Here is a 17,281-nt window from a genome sequence, read left to right on the forward strand (position 1 = left end):
TAAAAATAAGCCTATTTTAAAAGGCTATTTCAGCAAGTGCCATATGTGTATGTATATGTACATACATATACATATATTTTACATGTATATAGTTACACATACATAAATATACTTTAGGCATAGTATTCTATATGAGCAATATATTTTACTCACTCTAGAATATTTACACACAGTTTATATTGTATGTGCATGGGTGTTTTGCCTGCACGTACATCTGTACCCTCAGAGGTCCGAATAGGGCATCAGATCTTCTGGAACTACAAATGGTTGTGAGCTGACATATGGCTGCTGGGATTGAATCCAGGTCCCCTGGAAGAACAGCCAGTGCTCTTGCTGAGCCATCTCTTCAGCCCATATATAAAAAAGATTTTTTTTTTTAAAAAAAAGGATTACAATATCCTTTTTTTTTGACACAGGGTTTCTCTGTGTAGCTTTGGAGCCTGTCCTGGAACTCTTCTGTAGATCTGGCTGTCCTTGAACTCACAGAGATCCACCTGCCTCTGCCTCCTGAGCCCTGGGATTAAGGGCGTGCACCACTGCCCGGCTCAGCAACTTCTTGAAAGGTGCCTTGCGTGTCCACTCTTTCCCAAGTGATGAGACTCAGGTATCTTATATATGTGATTCCTATTGATTCTCTATTTCATGCACAAGCTCCAGAGAGGAGCCATTTCGCTTCCAATACGGAGAAATGAACACTGGGTATGTTTTCTGTGTATGGTGCTGAGAATGTAACTGAGGGCCTCAGGCATGAAGTCCATCATTGAGTTATACAACCAGTTCCTTACCTCTCTCTATATAGGAACATCATCATACGGAGCTAAGCAAATGTCCTTACTATTTAGATCACAAGAGAAAAATCCCAAACACGTGATTCACTGAGTCACCATTTATTCCTGAGTAGATTCGACAGGTTATGCTGCTGTGTCCTTCACACGGGATTTCATACGTGTACAGTGCCGTGGCTTTCTCTAAGCCTTATGCTTCTTGCTGCAAGGGACACAGAAGAACAGGTAAGTTAGTATCTTAGAAACTAATCCCAAGGGCTCTAGTGAAAGCAAAATTTCAAGGTTAAGAGGTTAAAATGTACATCAGAGACAACCATCACTGAAAGGGACCCCGAGCTATCATCTTCCCGAGACCGGGTAACCGCACCTGAACAGACCACTTGATCTTGAGTGGAAGGCAGAACCTGGATGTCGGGTTGGACGGGTTTTGACGTAGTTCTACCGCTTACTGGCAATTATTCAACTTGATTTTTTTGTTCTTTATAAAATGCTAAAGGACAGCATCAACAGTCTAGAATTCCTGGACAAATTAGAAACGCATAGATGGGCAGTGGAGGCGCACGTCTTTAGTCCCAGCACTTGGGAGGCTGAGGCAGGCAGATCTCTGTGAATTCGAGGCCAACCTGGTCTACAAGAGCTAGTTCCAGGACAGACTCTGAATCTACAGAGAAACCTTGTATCGAAAAAAAGCACATATCTCAATATTTAATTATTATAAATACAATGTATTAAATTAAATATAATGTTTTATATTCATATTTCTATGGTTCTACAATGACAGTGTAGATGAAACTGCCATAAATACTCAAGGGAATAGGGGAATCGAAGCCTGCAGGACCTTAATACCACATTTTGTTGAAGAAGACTACATTAGAGCGCTATTTTCTTTGTTCTTTTGTTTTTCTTTTGCTGTAGGTATTATAGGAGCTTGTCTTCCTTGCCGAATAGTTTCCATTCATGGTCTTTTTGAAGAGTCGTTCTCCTTTCTCAGAGTCAGAGCTAATAAAAATGTCATCAACCTGGCTCTGTGGCAGGAGGCAGAGTCCTAAGGGGCAGGAAGGAGGTTAAAAATGCATCCATAAATTGCGAGGTAGTAGTTTCTAACAAAAGGCTTTGCTTAGGCCAGGCAGTGTGCCTGAGTCTGGCCTGGTCTTACAAGTTGAAAGTCGGCTGTACCAGGAGGAAAGATCGGTTTCTTGGTGCAGAACCAAGAAGTTGTGAAATAAATGAACAGCCTGAAGGCGGAGAAGGCGGGAGAAAAAGGCAGGTGACCCACTCACACACCGCTTGCTGAACTCAGTGCCAGTGCTGCAGGTCGGTCTTTCCTGCAGGCCACCCACTGTGAGGCCCTTTCCACCACCTCCCCTTAGCCTCCTGTTTTAGAGATAAAGCCCTCAAGGTTCAGATGTCCTAAGCTGCTTATCTAAGACTGTTTAAAGAAACACCATATAAGAGGACTTTTTTTATGAGTGGGGAATTATCCCAACCTGGGTCCTGGACATGGAAAAGAGGAGGTGCCAAGAGGGTGAGCTAAGGGGAGCCTCTGACCTTAGGTTTAAAAGTGGCCCATGCAGGACACTCCACCTGACCCATAGAGCCGTGCTTCAGCTGAAAGCTCACTGGAATAAAAGAGTGGAAACCCTGAGGTGCTATGCAGGTGATCCATTACCACACAAACAAGTTCCACTGGGCGGTATCTGACCACAGTCCTTGCTTCCTTCTAGGACCTCACAGCACCGCGTGGCAATCAGGGCAGCAGCTCTCTGAGCTCAGACGCACGACAGAAAGGAACATTATGCGGTTATTACACATCAGATAGAAGCACACTCTAAATGGAGCCTCTTCTGAATAATCAGTTCAATCACTTGATTTCGTTTTCATAGCAGACACGGAACATTGGTGCCTCGTCGGCAGCTATTTTGTTTGCTTCCTGGCCACAAGATTTCTGGCACTTTGGGAGAGCAGAAAAGAGGCTCTGTAGAGAAAGCTGCTGCTCTCCGATGGGGAAATGCTGTCTTCATCCTCACAAGCATCGCGGAATTTAAATTGTCTGTCAGGAAGATTTTCTGATTGTCTGTGCTCCTCTAAGAAACAAGCCAACAATGAGGAAATACAACGTCGGGCTGGGGGTGACTCATGCAGGGAGGGGGCTTGCCTTGCAGAGAGCTGAGCAAGTAAGGCCTCCCAAACTGATGGCGGAAAGTTGTCCTGTGATCTCCGCACACACTCCTTGGCATGTACGTGCATGCCTGCCCTCACACACATCCATACACAAACAAACAAATATAAACATACAACAAAACCAGAGAACAAGAAGTAAATTTATTCTTTCCCTGCGGTCCCCTGATGTGGGTAGGTAGCTGCCCCTTCAAGCTCTTGGTGGCATTTAATGACTTTTTGACTGTCCTTCCGTAACAGTTTTGTGTTTGCCCTTGTTCTGAAATTGTGGACTGTTCTCCCAAGAGATCCCATCAGGGTTCTACTCCTGTGATAAGTAGGAGCCCCACTAGGGACAGAATCACTCTAGAAGCGTGGAGACCAGCTCTCTTGCCATGGAGGGAAACTCGCGTGAATGGGATTTCAGTTCCTGGACACAGATGGTGCCTCTGACCTTAAGAACATTGGTCTTTGTTCCGAGAAGGCCTGGCACACAGGAAGCCTGGTGTCTAGTGACATTTTTCTTGAAATGTCATGTCCCTACCAATTTATTGGAACTTGGCTGCGGTCAGGAGACTCCTATTCACATCTTCGTGTTCCACTTCTTGTTCATCCAGCGAGTATTCTGCAACAAATGACCCCAGGGCCTGAACAATAGTGCCGTACAGCCATAAGCGCAGTGCTCAAGACAGAAACCACGATGGGAGCAATGGTCAGACAGACGCTGTGAAGGGAAGTTCCGGGGAAGGGGGCAGTGGGTGTGTCGGAGATCATCAGGTTAGCCAGTCAGTTGGCTCTTGCCTTTTACAGATGCACACATGAGCAAAGCATTAACTTGAGCTCCCCAACTCTAACACACCCTTCCAGCTCCTTCCCCTAGCGCTGTCTTTATCCATAGCCCATGGTTAGCAAGACCTCGAGGCTCACAACCTCAGCAATAACTTCATTTTACCTTCTAGAGTATTGGGGCACGGCTCTGGGTGGCATATCAAATGACCAAAAGCCAGAGGTGCTGTGTGCCGGGGGAAGAAGCTGGGTTGGGCATGTTTCAGTGAACAGCACTCTGTTTGATAAAATAAGTCTATTATGACAATTTTTAAATTTATTTACTCAATTTATTTATTGCCTCAGACTTATCTACAATGTGTTCTCCTCTTATTAGGAAGCTTCTGTTAAGGTCAAAATCTGGAGAGCCACAAACCATGCTTCCAGATGAGCTTCAACAGTTTCTGCATTGCAAATAGATCTTTTTTTTTAATCACAACATAAAACACCAGAGGAAAATGTTTGTGCATCACTCCACGTTTGCTTAAACCACTTGAGATTTTCAGGTGGGTTCCCTTGGGCTGTTCCTATGGTGCCCAGGGGTTGCAAACCATTCTGTCTTCCACCACAGGTACCAGTGTGATGTGATGTGTGGTGCGAGGGCCCTAACTTCTCTTCCCTAGCTACTCAAACACTCTGAAGCAATCCAATTCATTTCTCATATGATTCTTCTTACTATGCATGCCAGAACTGCTTCTTTATAGAACATTCCCTCATGCACTCCTGCAATCCCCAGAATTAAAACCTAAACACTAGCCAGTTCTGATGAACTAGGAAGCATTTGTTCACAATAATAATAACAATATATACATGCATATATAATCCCAGTTTTCATGATATAGAGACTCTAGTTGAAATCTTGCTATGGTGCGTGTGTGTCTGTAAGATAATCAACATCCTGACTCTCAGTTAAGAATGACCAACATGCAGCATAACAAGAAACCAGTGAAGAAATTATGTCTCTCAGCTCTTGAGCCACTTGTAACGCACATATGTCTTTTCCATAGGAAATATTTGGACAAGAGGCAAAACAAAGAATGCAGTAAGTATAAAGGACATCACTTGTAAGAGCATGCCTGGATCTGAACATCTGGACCCTTCCATACTGTGGCATGGGCACCTGGGGCAGTATTTAAGTGTGTGATGCTTCTCCTAGGCCCAAGGTACCGGGATCCAGGTTCTCCCAGAAGAGAAGCCGAGGGGCTGCACTTGGAGAAGTGTTTGCAGCACACTCAGGGTCAGGATGCTCTGGCTGGGAAGCGGGAAAGCACTGAGGTCCTAAACTCAGCGTAGAGCCGGCCTCCAAACCCCTCCCAGCCATGATTTGTGCCGTTCCTGGAAAGCCTTTGCCAGCGGGAGCACAAAACACATTAGACTTTACACTGTCTTCAAACTCCCTATCAGCTGCAGTGGAAGGAGGAATTCTTTCTCCCAGGAGATGGGGGGCAGCTGTCACTAGAGAAACCTCCAACTGTTACTATGGAAACACCCATGCTCTGCGGCTAAAAGCAGCTTCACAGCTCCACTCAGACATTTTTTTTCCAAATATAATTCTAGAAATAAAACAAAATTCCAATGGGTACATAGAATCCAACTTACACGAATGTCTATTCCAGAAATGACGCCATTTCCTATATTCAAACTGCCATTTTAATGATTATTTTAGACTTAACAGTATTTTTCATCACCAAAAAAACTAACATGGGATTTGCATTACAATAGCAAAATACGAAAAGTTGGTAATATTTTAATGTGAATTTAATTAAGTATGAATTTTACTTACAAATTAAACAGAATGCTTAATATTTACATTAATATTTAATTAGTGGAAGCTTAATTATCTAGGCATTTATGATATAATCAACAATATTGAGGAAACCGAAACATATATTTGATAGACGAATTCTATTGTGAATTGAGCTACAATAGTTTCAAAAAGGAAGTTGCTACAAAGTGATTTTATTGTAATTTTACTCTACGATAATATAGAACTCAAGAAATACAAAAGAGGATTCAAATGACAAATTTTTTAGCATTGACTTATAAAGGTACTTAACCAAAATTATTTTAAAAATACACTGTCAATCAATATTTCTTTTTAAAATTTTTTTTGAAGGTACTATTATGACCTTTCTGACAAGGTGAGTTTTACAATCCTTCTTCCTTCTGCTTCCTCGCCTCTCCTGCTGGTCGTATTGTCACCACCCCCCCATGCTGTCGGTACTTATAATGAAAGGTAGAAACAAATTCATAGATTTGAAGGAGATAGTAACTTTTAGTAGGGTTTATTCAAATCTGCTCTGACTGAATTAAACACTGTAGTGATTTACACATATGAGACGATATTCAGCTCATCCTGGCCCAGTATCACCTGGGAACATTGATAAGCTATTGTCATCTTAATCGCAAGGACAGCAAACCAGAGCGCTCGGACAGCAGTGACTTTAGGTTTAGTAAAAATCAAAGGTGTACATTTTAACAGTGGTGTTTACCCTACCACATAATCTCCTCCCTACCCTGGTTTTTAAGTGGTACATACATACATACATACATACATATCAAAGTCTTAAAAATTATAGAGGAACACTTTAAATATGCAGAGATTAAATGGAAAGGATCAAAATCTAATTTTAAACAGATTTTTTTTCTGAACTCTTTTAGCAGAGAGAAGAAACAGCAAGTGAAATATTTCGCACTTTAATACTAGAATCAAGACACAATGTGTAAACTATTAGGAGCTCAGGATTTGCCTAGTTGGTATGAGATCCAGGGTTAAATCACAAAGAAAGAAAAAGAGATCACTAACATATTCGGTATTATGCATGTCATTTATACAAATTTAAAAATCACTGAAGCAAATATTTAGTTGCCTGGAATTCATTAAAGTGATGTAAGCTTCCAGTTCCCTCAAAAATGCCCAAGTTTTAAAACACTGCTTGGTGGGCTATGATTTTATGGTAAGTGGTTCATTTTCTCTTCATTTTGGAAAACCTCTCCACATATCTGATATAAATCTCTTGTTTGTGAACTATAACAATGTCTGGCATGAAAGTCAATTTTTGAAAATAAGCATTTAAACTACTGAAAAATACAAGCACATTTTTGTTTTTCATGCATATGATGTCATGTTTGTGTATATGCATTTTCGTGTGTGTGTGTAGATGCCTGAAATTAATCTGAAGTTGATGTGCAGAATCTTCTATTATTCTTTGACCTTATGCTGCGAGGCAGGGCATCTCAATCAAACCCAGAGCTGTTGATATGGCTAGTCTCATTGGCAAGCTTGCTCCAGGGATCCCGACTCTGCCTTCCGTAGCTGGAATTACAGGCAGGCCTCCATGTCCACCCAGCATTTATGTAGGTGAGATGAACTTCAGTCCATCTGCTTGCATGGCAAGGGTTTAGCCACTGAGCTATCTCCACAGCTTCCTCAAAAGGTTAACTGTCACTGGTCGAAAGATGGAACAGGTGGAAAGCGGTTAAGAGCCCCTGATGCTCTTGCAGAATGCTGAGGTTTGGTTCCCAGCACTCACATGGCAATTCACGCATGACCCTTTGTAACTCCAGCTCTAGAGACCCAACACACTCTTCTGACCTCTGAAGACACCAGGCATGCACTTGGTGCACTTACACACGTATATGCAAAACATATACACATGAAACAAAACTAGATTTTCACATTTAAAGTTCATTTCTAAACCCTAATGAGTGCATTTATTATGCTTAATTCTAAGATTCCTCGTTCAGTTCATTAAAAGTATTAGTTTCTAATACATTCAAAAGAAAGTGATAGGGTTTTGCTTTGAATAATGCAGAAAAAGCGAATCTCTTAGTGTGGCGCACTTGTAAGCATTAATTGACAGCTCCTGACATCTTCATCACACATAAAAAGTGGACGTGAACATTTCTGAATGTTTACTAAATCATGTGCTACTTATAGAAGGCGATATTCAATTTACTTCAGTAGGGCAATCAGTTTTCTAATGTACCCACTAGGAACTAGTCATACAGTGAAAAGCGAGACAAGAGAGAGATGCTTCAGAGAGAGCAAGGTAGGATGTAAACGGACCGAGTATGCCTTGCGAGGTATCTCTTAAGATGCCTTGAGCGTATGTCTTCACTTCCACATACAGTCTCTGTGGAGCGCTAGCTGAGGCCCCCAGTTTCTCTCATGAAAGGTAAGAAAAGCAACTGTGCCCAAGTGACTGGCAACAGAAGGTGTTACCCCTGTGGCTTCTTTGGTTTTGCATGACTGACTGTAAATGCCATTCACGTAACTGAGCACAGGGCTAAAGTCTTCGGACATTGGCTCTCCCTGGAACTTTCTGAAACAGCAGTCTGTCACTAGGACTGTCAGTGACAGCCTCTTAGCACCCTCGTGCCCACAAGGTACCAGAGTCCTGAATTCCTACAGCCTTGGGAAGTGTTTCCACACCTGTTTTTCCTCCCCACCCGCTAAGGTGGTACTGGCGGTGGTCCATCACTGACTTTTATCTTTAGCACTCCAAGGACTTTGTGTAATGACAAGCATAACATAGTTGAAAACAATGCACTTGTTTTGCATTTTAAAGACTATCACAATTTTAAAAATAATAATTTTGTGAAAGAGAACCTCAGTGGCCTCATACGTGTTGTGCCCTTAAGAAAATTTTCACGACCATTCATGATGACGCAGACGGTCGGTAGGAAGCCAGTGAAGGAACACCGGGCCTCCCTTTAGGTAGGTAATAAAGCAAATGGTTGCCTGTTTGTAACTCTAGGAAGCCTCTAATGAGTCTCCTGAGAAACAGTTAATGCCCAAAGCTCCTTTAAGGTCTGAGCCTATTTATGTGCACATGTAGAACCTGCTCAGTTTATCTTTGCTCTTCCAGCTGCCTTACAGCAGAATGATCCGGGAATGGAGACCGGGATGGAGCCCTCACTGAGGGCCCCTGCGCGACTCAGAGGAGCCGGTGAACCCAGCTCTGGCCATTTCTCTCCCAGCACTTTAGAAGCTCAAGGTGGATGATAATTCTTTAAATTTGTCCCACCAGAGTCTCTGCTGTCCCACTTCCAAGTGACCTGTAAATGTTGGAGGTTACCAGAGTCTGATGTGCGGGCTTTCCGTCCAGGTGACTTCATCTTGGACATCTAACAAACTTTTGCACTCTAACCCATCCAAAGCAGAGCTGTTCGCTATTCTCCCAAATTCATTACTAAATTGCGAACACCCGCCCACCCACTTAGTTGCTCAAGCCAAGAACAAAGGCAAACATTACCTGCAATCGCCTTTCCCAATATGCCATGTTCGGTTTGTTAAAGATTTCTGGCAATTGTTTCACTGGGATCTGTGCACTTTGGGGTTTCTCTTTCCTTACTCTGACCGCTGGCCTTTGCTCTTGTCTAGACACTGAAAATAGCCATTCAACTGGTGGCCAGACATTTCTTCTTGTGTCCTGCTAATCCGTCTGTTCTCCAGCCAACCAGACTGACGCAAGTCAACAAGATTTCCAGACTGGCAGTCAAGCTGCCCATAACAGTGAAAGAAGCAAGGGACTTCTGAACCATTCCAAGTCCGATAATCCCGTCTTTGATCCCTGAGTCCTTCCGTCTTTCTTCTGCCTTCAAATCCACAAGTACATTACTGTTATTTAACACACAGTGCTTGTTCAAGTTTTCCAGTCATCTTAACAATGTCTTTTATGACTAAAGATTCTATCGGGGTCACGTGCTGTATTTAGATGTCATGTTGCTCAGTTTTCAAGACTCTCTAGGATGCTTCAAGATGGAACGGTTTCTATTTTTCTTTTAGTGTAAAGCTTGGCACTTTTGAGACTACTGGCTTTTTTATGTCTACCACCATTTAAGTTTTTGAGCCTTGTATTTCCTCATGGAAATATTCGTATTATTTGCTTTTAGTAAAATTTCTGCAAAGTGTTGCCTTGCCCCTCCCCCTTGTTGCTAGAATCATCTGGTTGTGTTAGTTCAAACTTTCCAAGAAGTGGATGACTAGACGGATTAAAAACCGTGATAGGTTAGTAATGCATACATCTGTAAGGATAGGGAGGGCGAAGCAGGGAGTAGGAGGCAGGGAGAGAACCACAGGGTCTATGAAAGGAGGAAAAAACACACTGCAGCAGAGTTCTGAAAAAGCTTCAGACTGGCGGATGGAGTATCTCCAGGCAGAGCTGCCTGATAAAGAAAGAAATGAAGTAGGAATGGATTAGGCTCAGTCCCAGCTCCCTGGGCATGCTCAGCGGTTGGCTGGAGCATCCTAGGAAAAGCATGACCTCAGCATTCACAGGGACAAACTGATGAGTCAAGCATGTGTGGCCCTCACAACATATTCTGTTACCAGGGCGCGTTCATGGCCAAGATGCACTGTTCCTGGCAATGGCCTCTTGATGGGCTGTGGTAACAGCTTGGTTTCTCTATTATTGGTTTGTTAGTGGCGGAAAGGTGAGCTGCGACTGTCATTTTGCTGCTCAAACTGTCCCAGATGAGATACTGTCTCCTGTGTCTTTTGGGGGTATCCTTAGCATTCTTTACTACCAGAACAAAACAGGTCCAGACTCCATTGTTCTTTCCTGACCCCAGCTCTAGGGTACCCATTTCTTCAAAGACCAATTCCTTTTAGTTGAATGGCACATTGAAACCAGCACCTGAACACTAGGTGACTTTATTGCTATTGTAGTGTCTTTGCTTCCAGGCATTCTCAATGGATAGAGCCTAACAAAATCTATTTATTATCTATCATCCATCTCTATGTATCTATGTATCTATCTATTTATCTATCATCTATCATCTCTGTGTCTACATATCCATGTATCTAATCATCTATTATCTATCTATCTATCTATCTATCTATCTATCTATCTATCTATCTATCTACATATCCATCTACCATCTATCTCTATGCATCGACATACCTACATATCTATCTAATTATCTATTACCTAGTGTCTACCTTTAGAAACTAATGATATTAAAATTGTAAACAAGCAGCAGCTGGCTCATTCTGTTTCCTGGCTTTTCCTGTTTCTAACTTCTTCTCGTAGAGAGAACCAACCTTCCTCTTCACTCAGTGTATTTCAGTTCACCTGCATAAAATCAACCATGCAACCTCATTTGGACCCCAGCAGTGTTGTGCTCTGAGCAGCTCTCTGCCTTCGTCTGGGATATATCTGCACTGCCCCTCAAATCATTTTAGAGACAGAGTTGGGAGACAACTCATGTCATCACTGCAACAAACAGTCCGATTACATTATCAAACCTGGATTTAACACTAGCATTTAAACAACAAACACCAATGAAAACTAAGGAAAAATGCCAGATAAGTGGAGAATTATGGAAGACATTTGTTGACTGAAATATGCAATACATGATTGTATGGTGTGTATGTGTTGAGTGCTGTCCTAGAAAGAGGATGTAAGGCTGGGGAAAAAAAAGACACAAATGATGTGTGAGTCCCTCTGTGTGCTGTGATTACCATTAATGAATAAAGAGACTGCTTTGGACCTATAGCAAGGCAGAACTTAGCGAGGCAGGAAAACTAAGCTGAATGCTGGAAGAAAGGAGGCAGAGTCAGGGAGATGCCATGGAGCCGCCAGCAGAAATAGACATGCTGAAACTTTGCTGGTAGGCCACGACCTCATGGTGATACACAGATTAATGGAGATAGATTAAATTAAGATGTAAGTGTTAGTTAATAAGAAGCTAGAGCTAATGGGCCAAGCAGTGATTTAAATAAAGCAGTTTCTGTGATTATTTTGGGTCTAAGCTAGCCAGGTGGCCGGGAACCGACAAGCATCTGGTTGTAACACACAAATAAAAGAATAGCAGAGAAGATAGATTCAGAAAAGCATAATTACTGATGAAATTATGACAGAAGATGCTTTCAGAGATATTAAAGAAAAATGCATGAGAATACACGCTATTAGAGAAATAAGAAAATATGCAGAAGTCAAGATTGAAACATGTTGTGCATGACAGCACAGACCTTTAATCCCAGCACTTGGGAGGAGAAGCAGGTATATCTCTGTGAGTTACAGGCCATCAAGACCTACATAGTTGATGTGGGATTCGGTTCTGGGTGGGGGACAAACAAGCTGAGAGCAGAGGGGAACCAACAAGCGGCCTCCCTCCAACAAACTGGAGCCCAACGTGATGGACTAAATCCATGTAAAACCTGTGAGGGTTTAGAAAGAAATTCTAGACACTAAAAAACAAAGTTTAGCCGCATTTATTTTCCCCAATGGGCTTTGCTTGCTGGCAGCATGCTGCTGCTCCTTTAAAAGAGATCTTACTGATTCAGCAATAGCAGAAAAAAGCTGTGCCATTTTGAAATGCTGGCTTTCTGGGCCATGCTGCCAGTGCAAACTCTCTTTCTTGAGGTCCACCTATGGAGCACTTGAATGGGGTTTGTGAGCCCGGGTGCTGTATGCCTGGTTGGGAAAGTAGCTGAGACCATGCCCACAGCTCAGCACCTACTGCCTTGGCAGGCAATCGACTCAGGACTGCTAGGAGTGCACAGGCAGGAGAGCATGGGAGATTCCTGCCCCCATACACAGAGTATTTCCAGGCCATGATATGCATGGCATATCTAGCTATTACTCAGGAAAAAAGGTTTTCTGTGCTCCATACTCATTCTCAGAGTTAAAGTGCTGAATATGGCAGTCCCAGAGCTGGCAGTAATGGCACCTCCACCATGTTGAAAGTGGAGAGAGGCAAAGCTGGCATCCAGAGCTGCTGCAACCAACCTGATTACCATTTTAAAAGCTCTTTAAGACAGTAAAGAATTACAGCTACACAATAGGGCAGATCCAGACATAAAAGACCCCTAAATGGGTCACAGTGTTCGATAAATGTACATAGGTTTGGGAGAGAGAAGAGAAAGAGTATAGAGGGTTGAAAAAGAAGTAAATGGTTTAAAAACTATAAAACAAATTCTTTAAAGAGACAGTACAGACAGTCATAGATTAAAAGGAATAAAGAACAAGCCACATAAAGATGGAAAATTCACAGAGAATCTGAATTATATATATTATTGTGTTTTCTTTGAAATTTTGACTGTGAAGTAGCTAAGTATAGAGAGACATTTCATTATATGGGCTGCTAAGCTAAACAAGCATGTATATTATATAAAGGTATCTTGACTTCAGAATTTGTGTCTAAGGATATGTTGGTTTGGAAAAGAGGTTCTTCTTTTGTTTCCACACAGGATGAGAACCTGTGGAATCCTTCCAGACTGATTTGGTTTGATTGACCAAGATGAACCTAGCACACAGGATACACCATGAAAGACCTGATTAACAGCACCCCAACCAGCAGGAAGTAGTCTAGAGAACTATGTCCAAATTCCCAAATATTCTCTATAAATATTTGTTTACATTTAAAGGGGAATATGCTATAGAGTTTGCATTGGTATGGATCTTCATTTACTGATACAAATTTAAGGTCAATTTTGTTATATGTATATTTCTGATCTTGATTAAGGTATTGTGCTTGTGCAGCTCATTTTAAAATGTAATGCATAATTAAGTAATATAGGTTAAAAGAAAATCATCTATAATAGTCAAGCTTGTAGTCATGTTAGTTAGATTTTCTAGATGTACTGAGATGAATTTCAGAAGGATAGGCATTCTTCAAACCTTTCAAAGACAAGAGAATATGGCATTTAAAAATGTTTTAAGAGCTTAAGACTTTTCATTACAGTGAGACACATCTGCTCCTGGAAGCACCAATTACTTAAGAGAAAGGTGGGCTTCGAAGAGGCTCCCTATGGGGCTACTTGGTCATTTTGGGCAAGAAACTGCTCTTGCCTGGACTGCTTGATGAATTGGACATGCAGGGTCTGCAGAGAAATGACTGCTGAACTTGCCTAAATGTGAGACGATCTTTCAGGGTTCCCGCTTCATGAAAGAGTCTTCAGAATGCTTCATGAGAGACATTCTGCAAGACACAGAAGAAAGTGACTGACAAACTGCCAATATAGGCAGAACTGTCTTTGAAATTTCTTGCTTCATGGAAATGTCTTTTGGATACTATGGGCCAGTAGGCTGAAGATGGATGCCCCAATGGTACAGAAGACTTTTGGGTGACTGTCCAGGCAGTTAGATGTCTCTGTCATTTTTAGGGTTTTGGAAGTTGCTTACAATGCACTTTCTGTTTACTTAGGTAATAGTATAGTCTTCTGGAGTCTTTGATAGAGTTGAAGAATAGATAGTAATAATATAGTTTTCCTTAGTTATGATAAAAGATAAATTAGATATAAATATTGTACGTGTAATTCTTTCTTGATAACTGTTTTATGTAATTTTACTGTTAAAGTTAAAACCTTCTTTCTTATTTAAACAGAAAAGAGGAGGTGATGTGGGATTCTCCTCTGTATGCTGTGAATACCATTGGTTAATAAAAAACTGTCTTGAGCCCATGATAGGATAGAACAGAGTTAGGTGGGAAAAACTAAGCGGAATGCTGGGAGAGAGAGGGCAGAGTCAGAGAAAAGCCACACATCTCCATCAGAGACAGACGCTGGGAACTTTACCTGGTAAGCCACAGCCATGTGGTGATACACAGATTAATGGAGATGGGTTAAATTAAGATGTAAGAGTTAGCCAGAAATATGCTTAAGCTATTGGCCAAACAGTATTGCAAATAATATGGTTCCTTTGTGATTATTTCAGGGCTGAGCAGCCGGGAACCAACAAGCAGCTTATTACAACACATAGTGATAATTTGTCTCAAAACACACACACGCACACACACACACACACACACACACACACACACACACACACACACACACAGAGAGAGAGAGAGAGAGAGAGAGAAACATTTTGTGGATATTATTAAATGTCAAGGATGGGTCATAAAACTACATAGTCTTTTAGGGGAAAATGTAAGAAACTATTGATACATACGACAATTTCAGTGGGTATCTAAAGAACCACATTTAGTAATAAAAGCCATTTTGCCAAGATTGCATACTGTATCCTAACATTAATGTAATATTTTTAAAGTAACAAATTGCAGAGTGAGAGAGTGCATTCCCAACTGCCAGGGTGGACACAGCTGTCACAGAGCATCCAGGAAGGTCTTTCCTTGTTGTTATGCAAATGTTCTCTACTCTATCAAGGTCAGCATGCTGGCTGGGATACAGTGTATAAGTACAGGAAGATGGTCCTGTTGGGGAACATGCTGTCTGTCTGCATTGCTTATTACAACCACAGAACATTTACAAGGATCTTAAAGATTGTATTAAGATTCTGTAGCAGGTGATGTCTATAGTCAATGTAGCTGTTAAGTAAGTCAAGTTAACCAAAGGCATTTTACATATGTAATATTTAGTGTTGAAGCATTTGCTTGTAAAAATTTCTCGACTTGTCAGGGAAATTCTATCAATGGGATCAAGGGTGGGAGAGGATCTGAGTTGGGGGAGGGAAAAGAATATGATCAAAATATAGTATATGAATATTTTACAAATGCACATAGAAAAGAGCTGCCAGATAGAAGCAGCCAAGTGTTTATGTCAAGTATTAAAAACTCTACAACTAGAATCTATATAATTACTGATGGAAACTAGCAATTACAAATATTCAGATAAATACAAGGAGGACTAATTACTAGATGGGATAAAATAAACCGATGAGAAAAAATGCTTATCATGTGGCTGATGATGAAGAGTACAAGGACACAGAGCACTGCCCAAGACCTGTGAGCATTTCTCACTTTAACAGGGGCTGCAGAAATGGCTCAGGGGTTAAAGCATATGCTGCACAAATGTGGAGCACAGTCTGGATCCCCAGAACCCACGTCAATTCCAGGTGGCTGTGGTGGCTTACCTGTATTTTCAGCCCCAGAAGGCAGAGACAGGGGATCCCCCAGAACAAGAGCTAGCCATATTGATGAGCTCTGGGTTTGATTGAGAGACCGTAACTGAATGCATGCAATGGAAGATCAGTTAAGATGATAACTGATCAACATCTACATCAATCCTTTACATGTATGGGCACATACTTACATGTGAACCCCTCACATCTGTACTCCAAACATGAATATACACATACACACCACACACCCACATGTAAAAAAAAATGAAAAACAATAAAAGTAAAAAAAAAAGTATAACCCCTCCAAGATCTTTAGCAAGTATATACTTTTATTGTTACAAATTAATAATTTCAACATTGTTTAAGCCTGAGGAGGAATATGAAAGAGCAAATTGTGAGGGGAAAGGTGACTGTAATTCAGTTAAACCTGATGTTAACCTCGGGACTTCATGTTAATGTTAATGTGGGGCTCATCTGTCGTTAGCATCAGAGAAGCCCGGTCTACCGCAGGCTGCAGTGTTGCTATATGGCAACACCTACACCTCAACAGACCGATTGACAGGTCACCGGCACTAAACACTCAACAGCGACATGATTGCAAATAACTTGTTGTCAAGCCTGAGTGAAAATATTTGGGCCTTTTTTCCTTTTTCCTTGTGCTCTGCAGAACTGGTGATGAATCTGGTAACTGGTAATCTGGTAAATGGAGAGGGGCAGTGAGGACGGAACGCCCGCTCCACATGTCTGTCATGGTTTCTGCCTTGCAGAAGTCACTGCCACTGCACAGCCTCTTGGGAAGAATGCGACTAAAAGACACACGGGAAACTTCACCAGGCACCCCCTCCTGTCTGCAGCTAGGAGCTACCTTCAACAACTGCTGAAACAGTTTCTAAAACACTGTAATCTTTCTGTAGAATTACAAATAAGATATAATAGGAAAATAGGCTCCTTGGATGTTTGGGGAAAGAAAATCCCATTTTGGTTCTGACTCTAGCAAACAAACATGCTCAAAAGGTCTTCCAGCTAAGAGAACACCTAATTATGAATCTGCTCCTGAGTATTCAAAGCACATTCTCTTCCTTTCCCTTCCCACCCTCCTCCCCTCCCCTCCCACCCTCCTCCTTCTCCCTTCTCTCTTCTCTTCCCCTGCCACCCTCCTCCTCTCCCCTCTTTTCTTCTCTTCCCTGCATATACAAGTTAGGATCATGACAATCAGCAGAACATTCATTGTCACTTAGTTCAAGTCTGACAGTGGAGGAGCTGCCCTCTCTCTGACTGTAGGCCACACATACAAGGCTGGGAGGGAAGAAAATGCTTGCATCTACAACACACAATTCCCACAATTTCAGTTATTTCTTATAAATGTCCCTGCATCTGCACAGATTTTGCTTCTTTCCTTTTTTTGCAGTGAAAAATCTTATTTTGACATAACTTTACCTTTACCTTAACTATGTGCTACAAAAAATCAATTCTCCTCTCCCTCCTCCTCCTCTTCTTCTTCCTCCTTCTTCCTCTCTCTCTCTCTCTCTCTCTCTCTCTCTCTCTCTCTCTCTCTCTCTCTCTCTTTCTCTCTCTCGTCTCTCGGTGGAGGCTACCTGATAACAACCTTGGGTGTTGTTCCTCAGGTACTATCCACCTTTTTCTTAAATTTTTTTGAGGCAGTTTCTCACTTAGTGTTGGCTATCCTGGAACTTGCTATGTTGA

The 17,281-nt window shown here is 41.8% G+C and overlaps 1 protein-coding gene across 1 annotated transcript in view; it reads right to left on the reverse strand.

Annotated features, from left to right (window-relative positions):
* Positions 1 to 871: 871 nt before the first annotated feature.
* Tmem64 (transmembrane protein 64) overlaps positions 872 to 17,281 on the reverse strand; it is a 43,968-nt gene continuing 27,558 nt past the window's right edge. Inside the window, exon 4 of the mRNA XM_048420746.3 lies at positions 872 to 987. Coding sequence (XP_048276703.2) covers positions 941 to 987 — 47 coding nt within the window. The 3' untranslated portion in view covers positions 872 to 940. The remainder of the gene's footprint in view (positions 988 to 17,281) is intronic.

This window comes from Myodes glareolus, chromosome 16, assembly GCF_982192425.1.
Source record: "Myodes glareolus chromosome 16, mMyoGla1.1, whole genome shotgun sequence".
NCBI classification, from domain to species: domain Eukaryota; kingdom Metazoa; phylum Chordata; class Mammalia; order Rodentia; family Cricetidae; genus Myodes; species Myodes glareolus.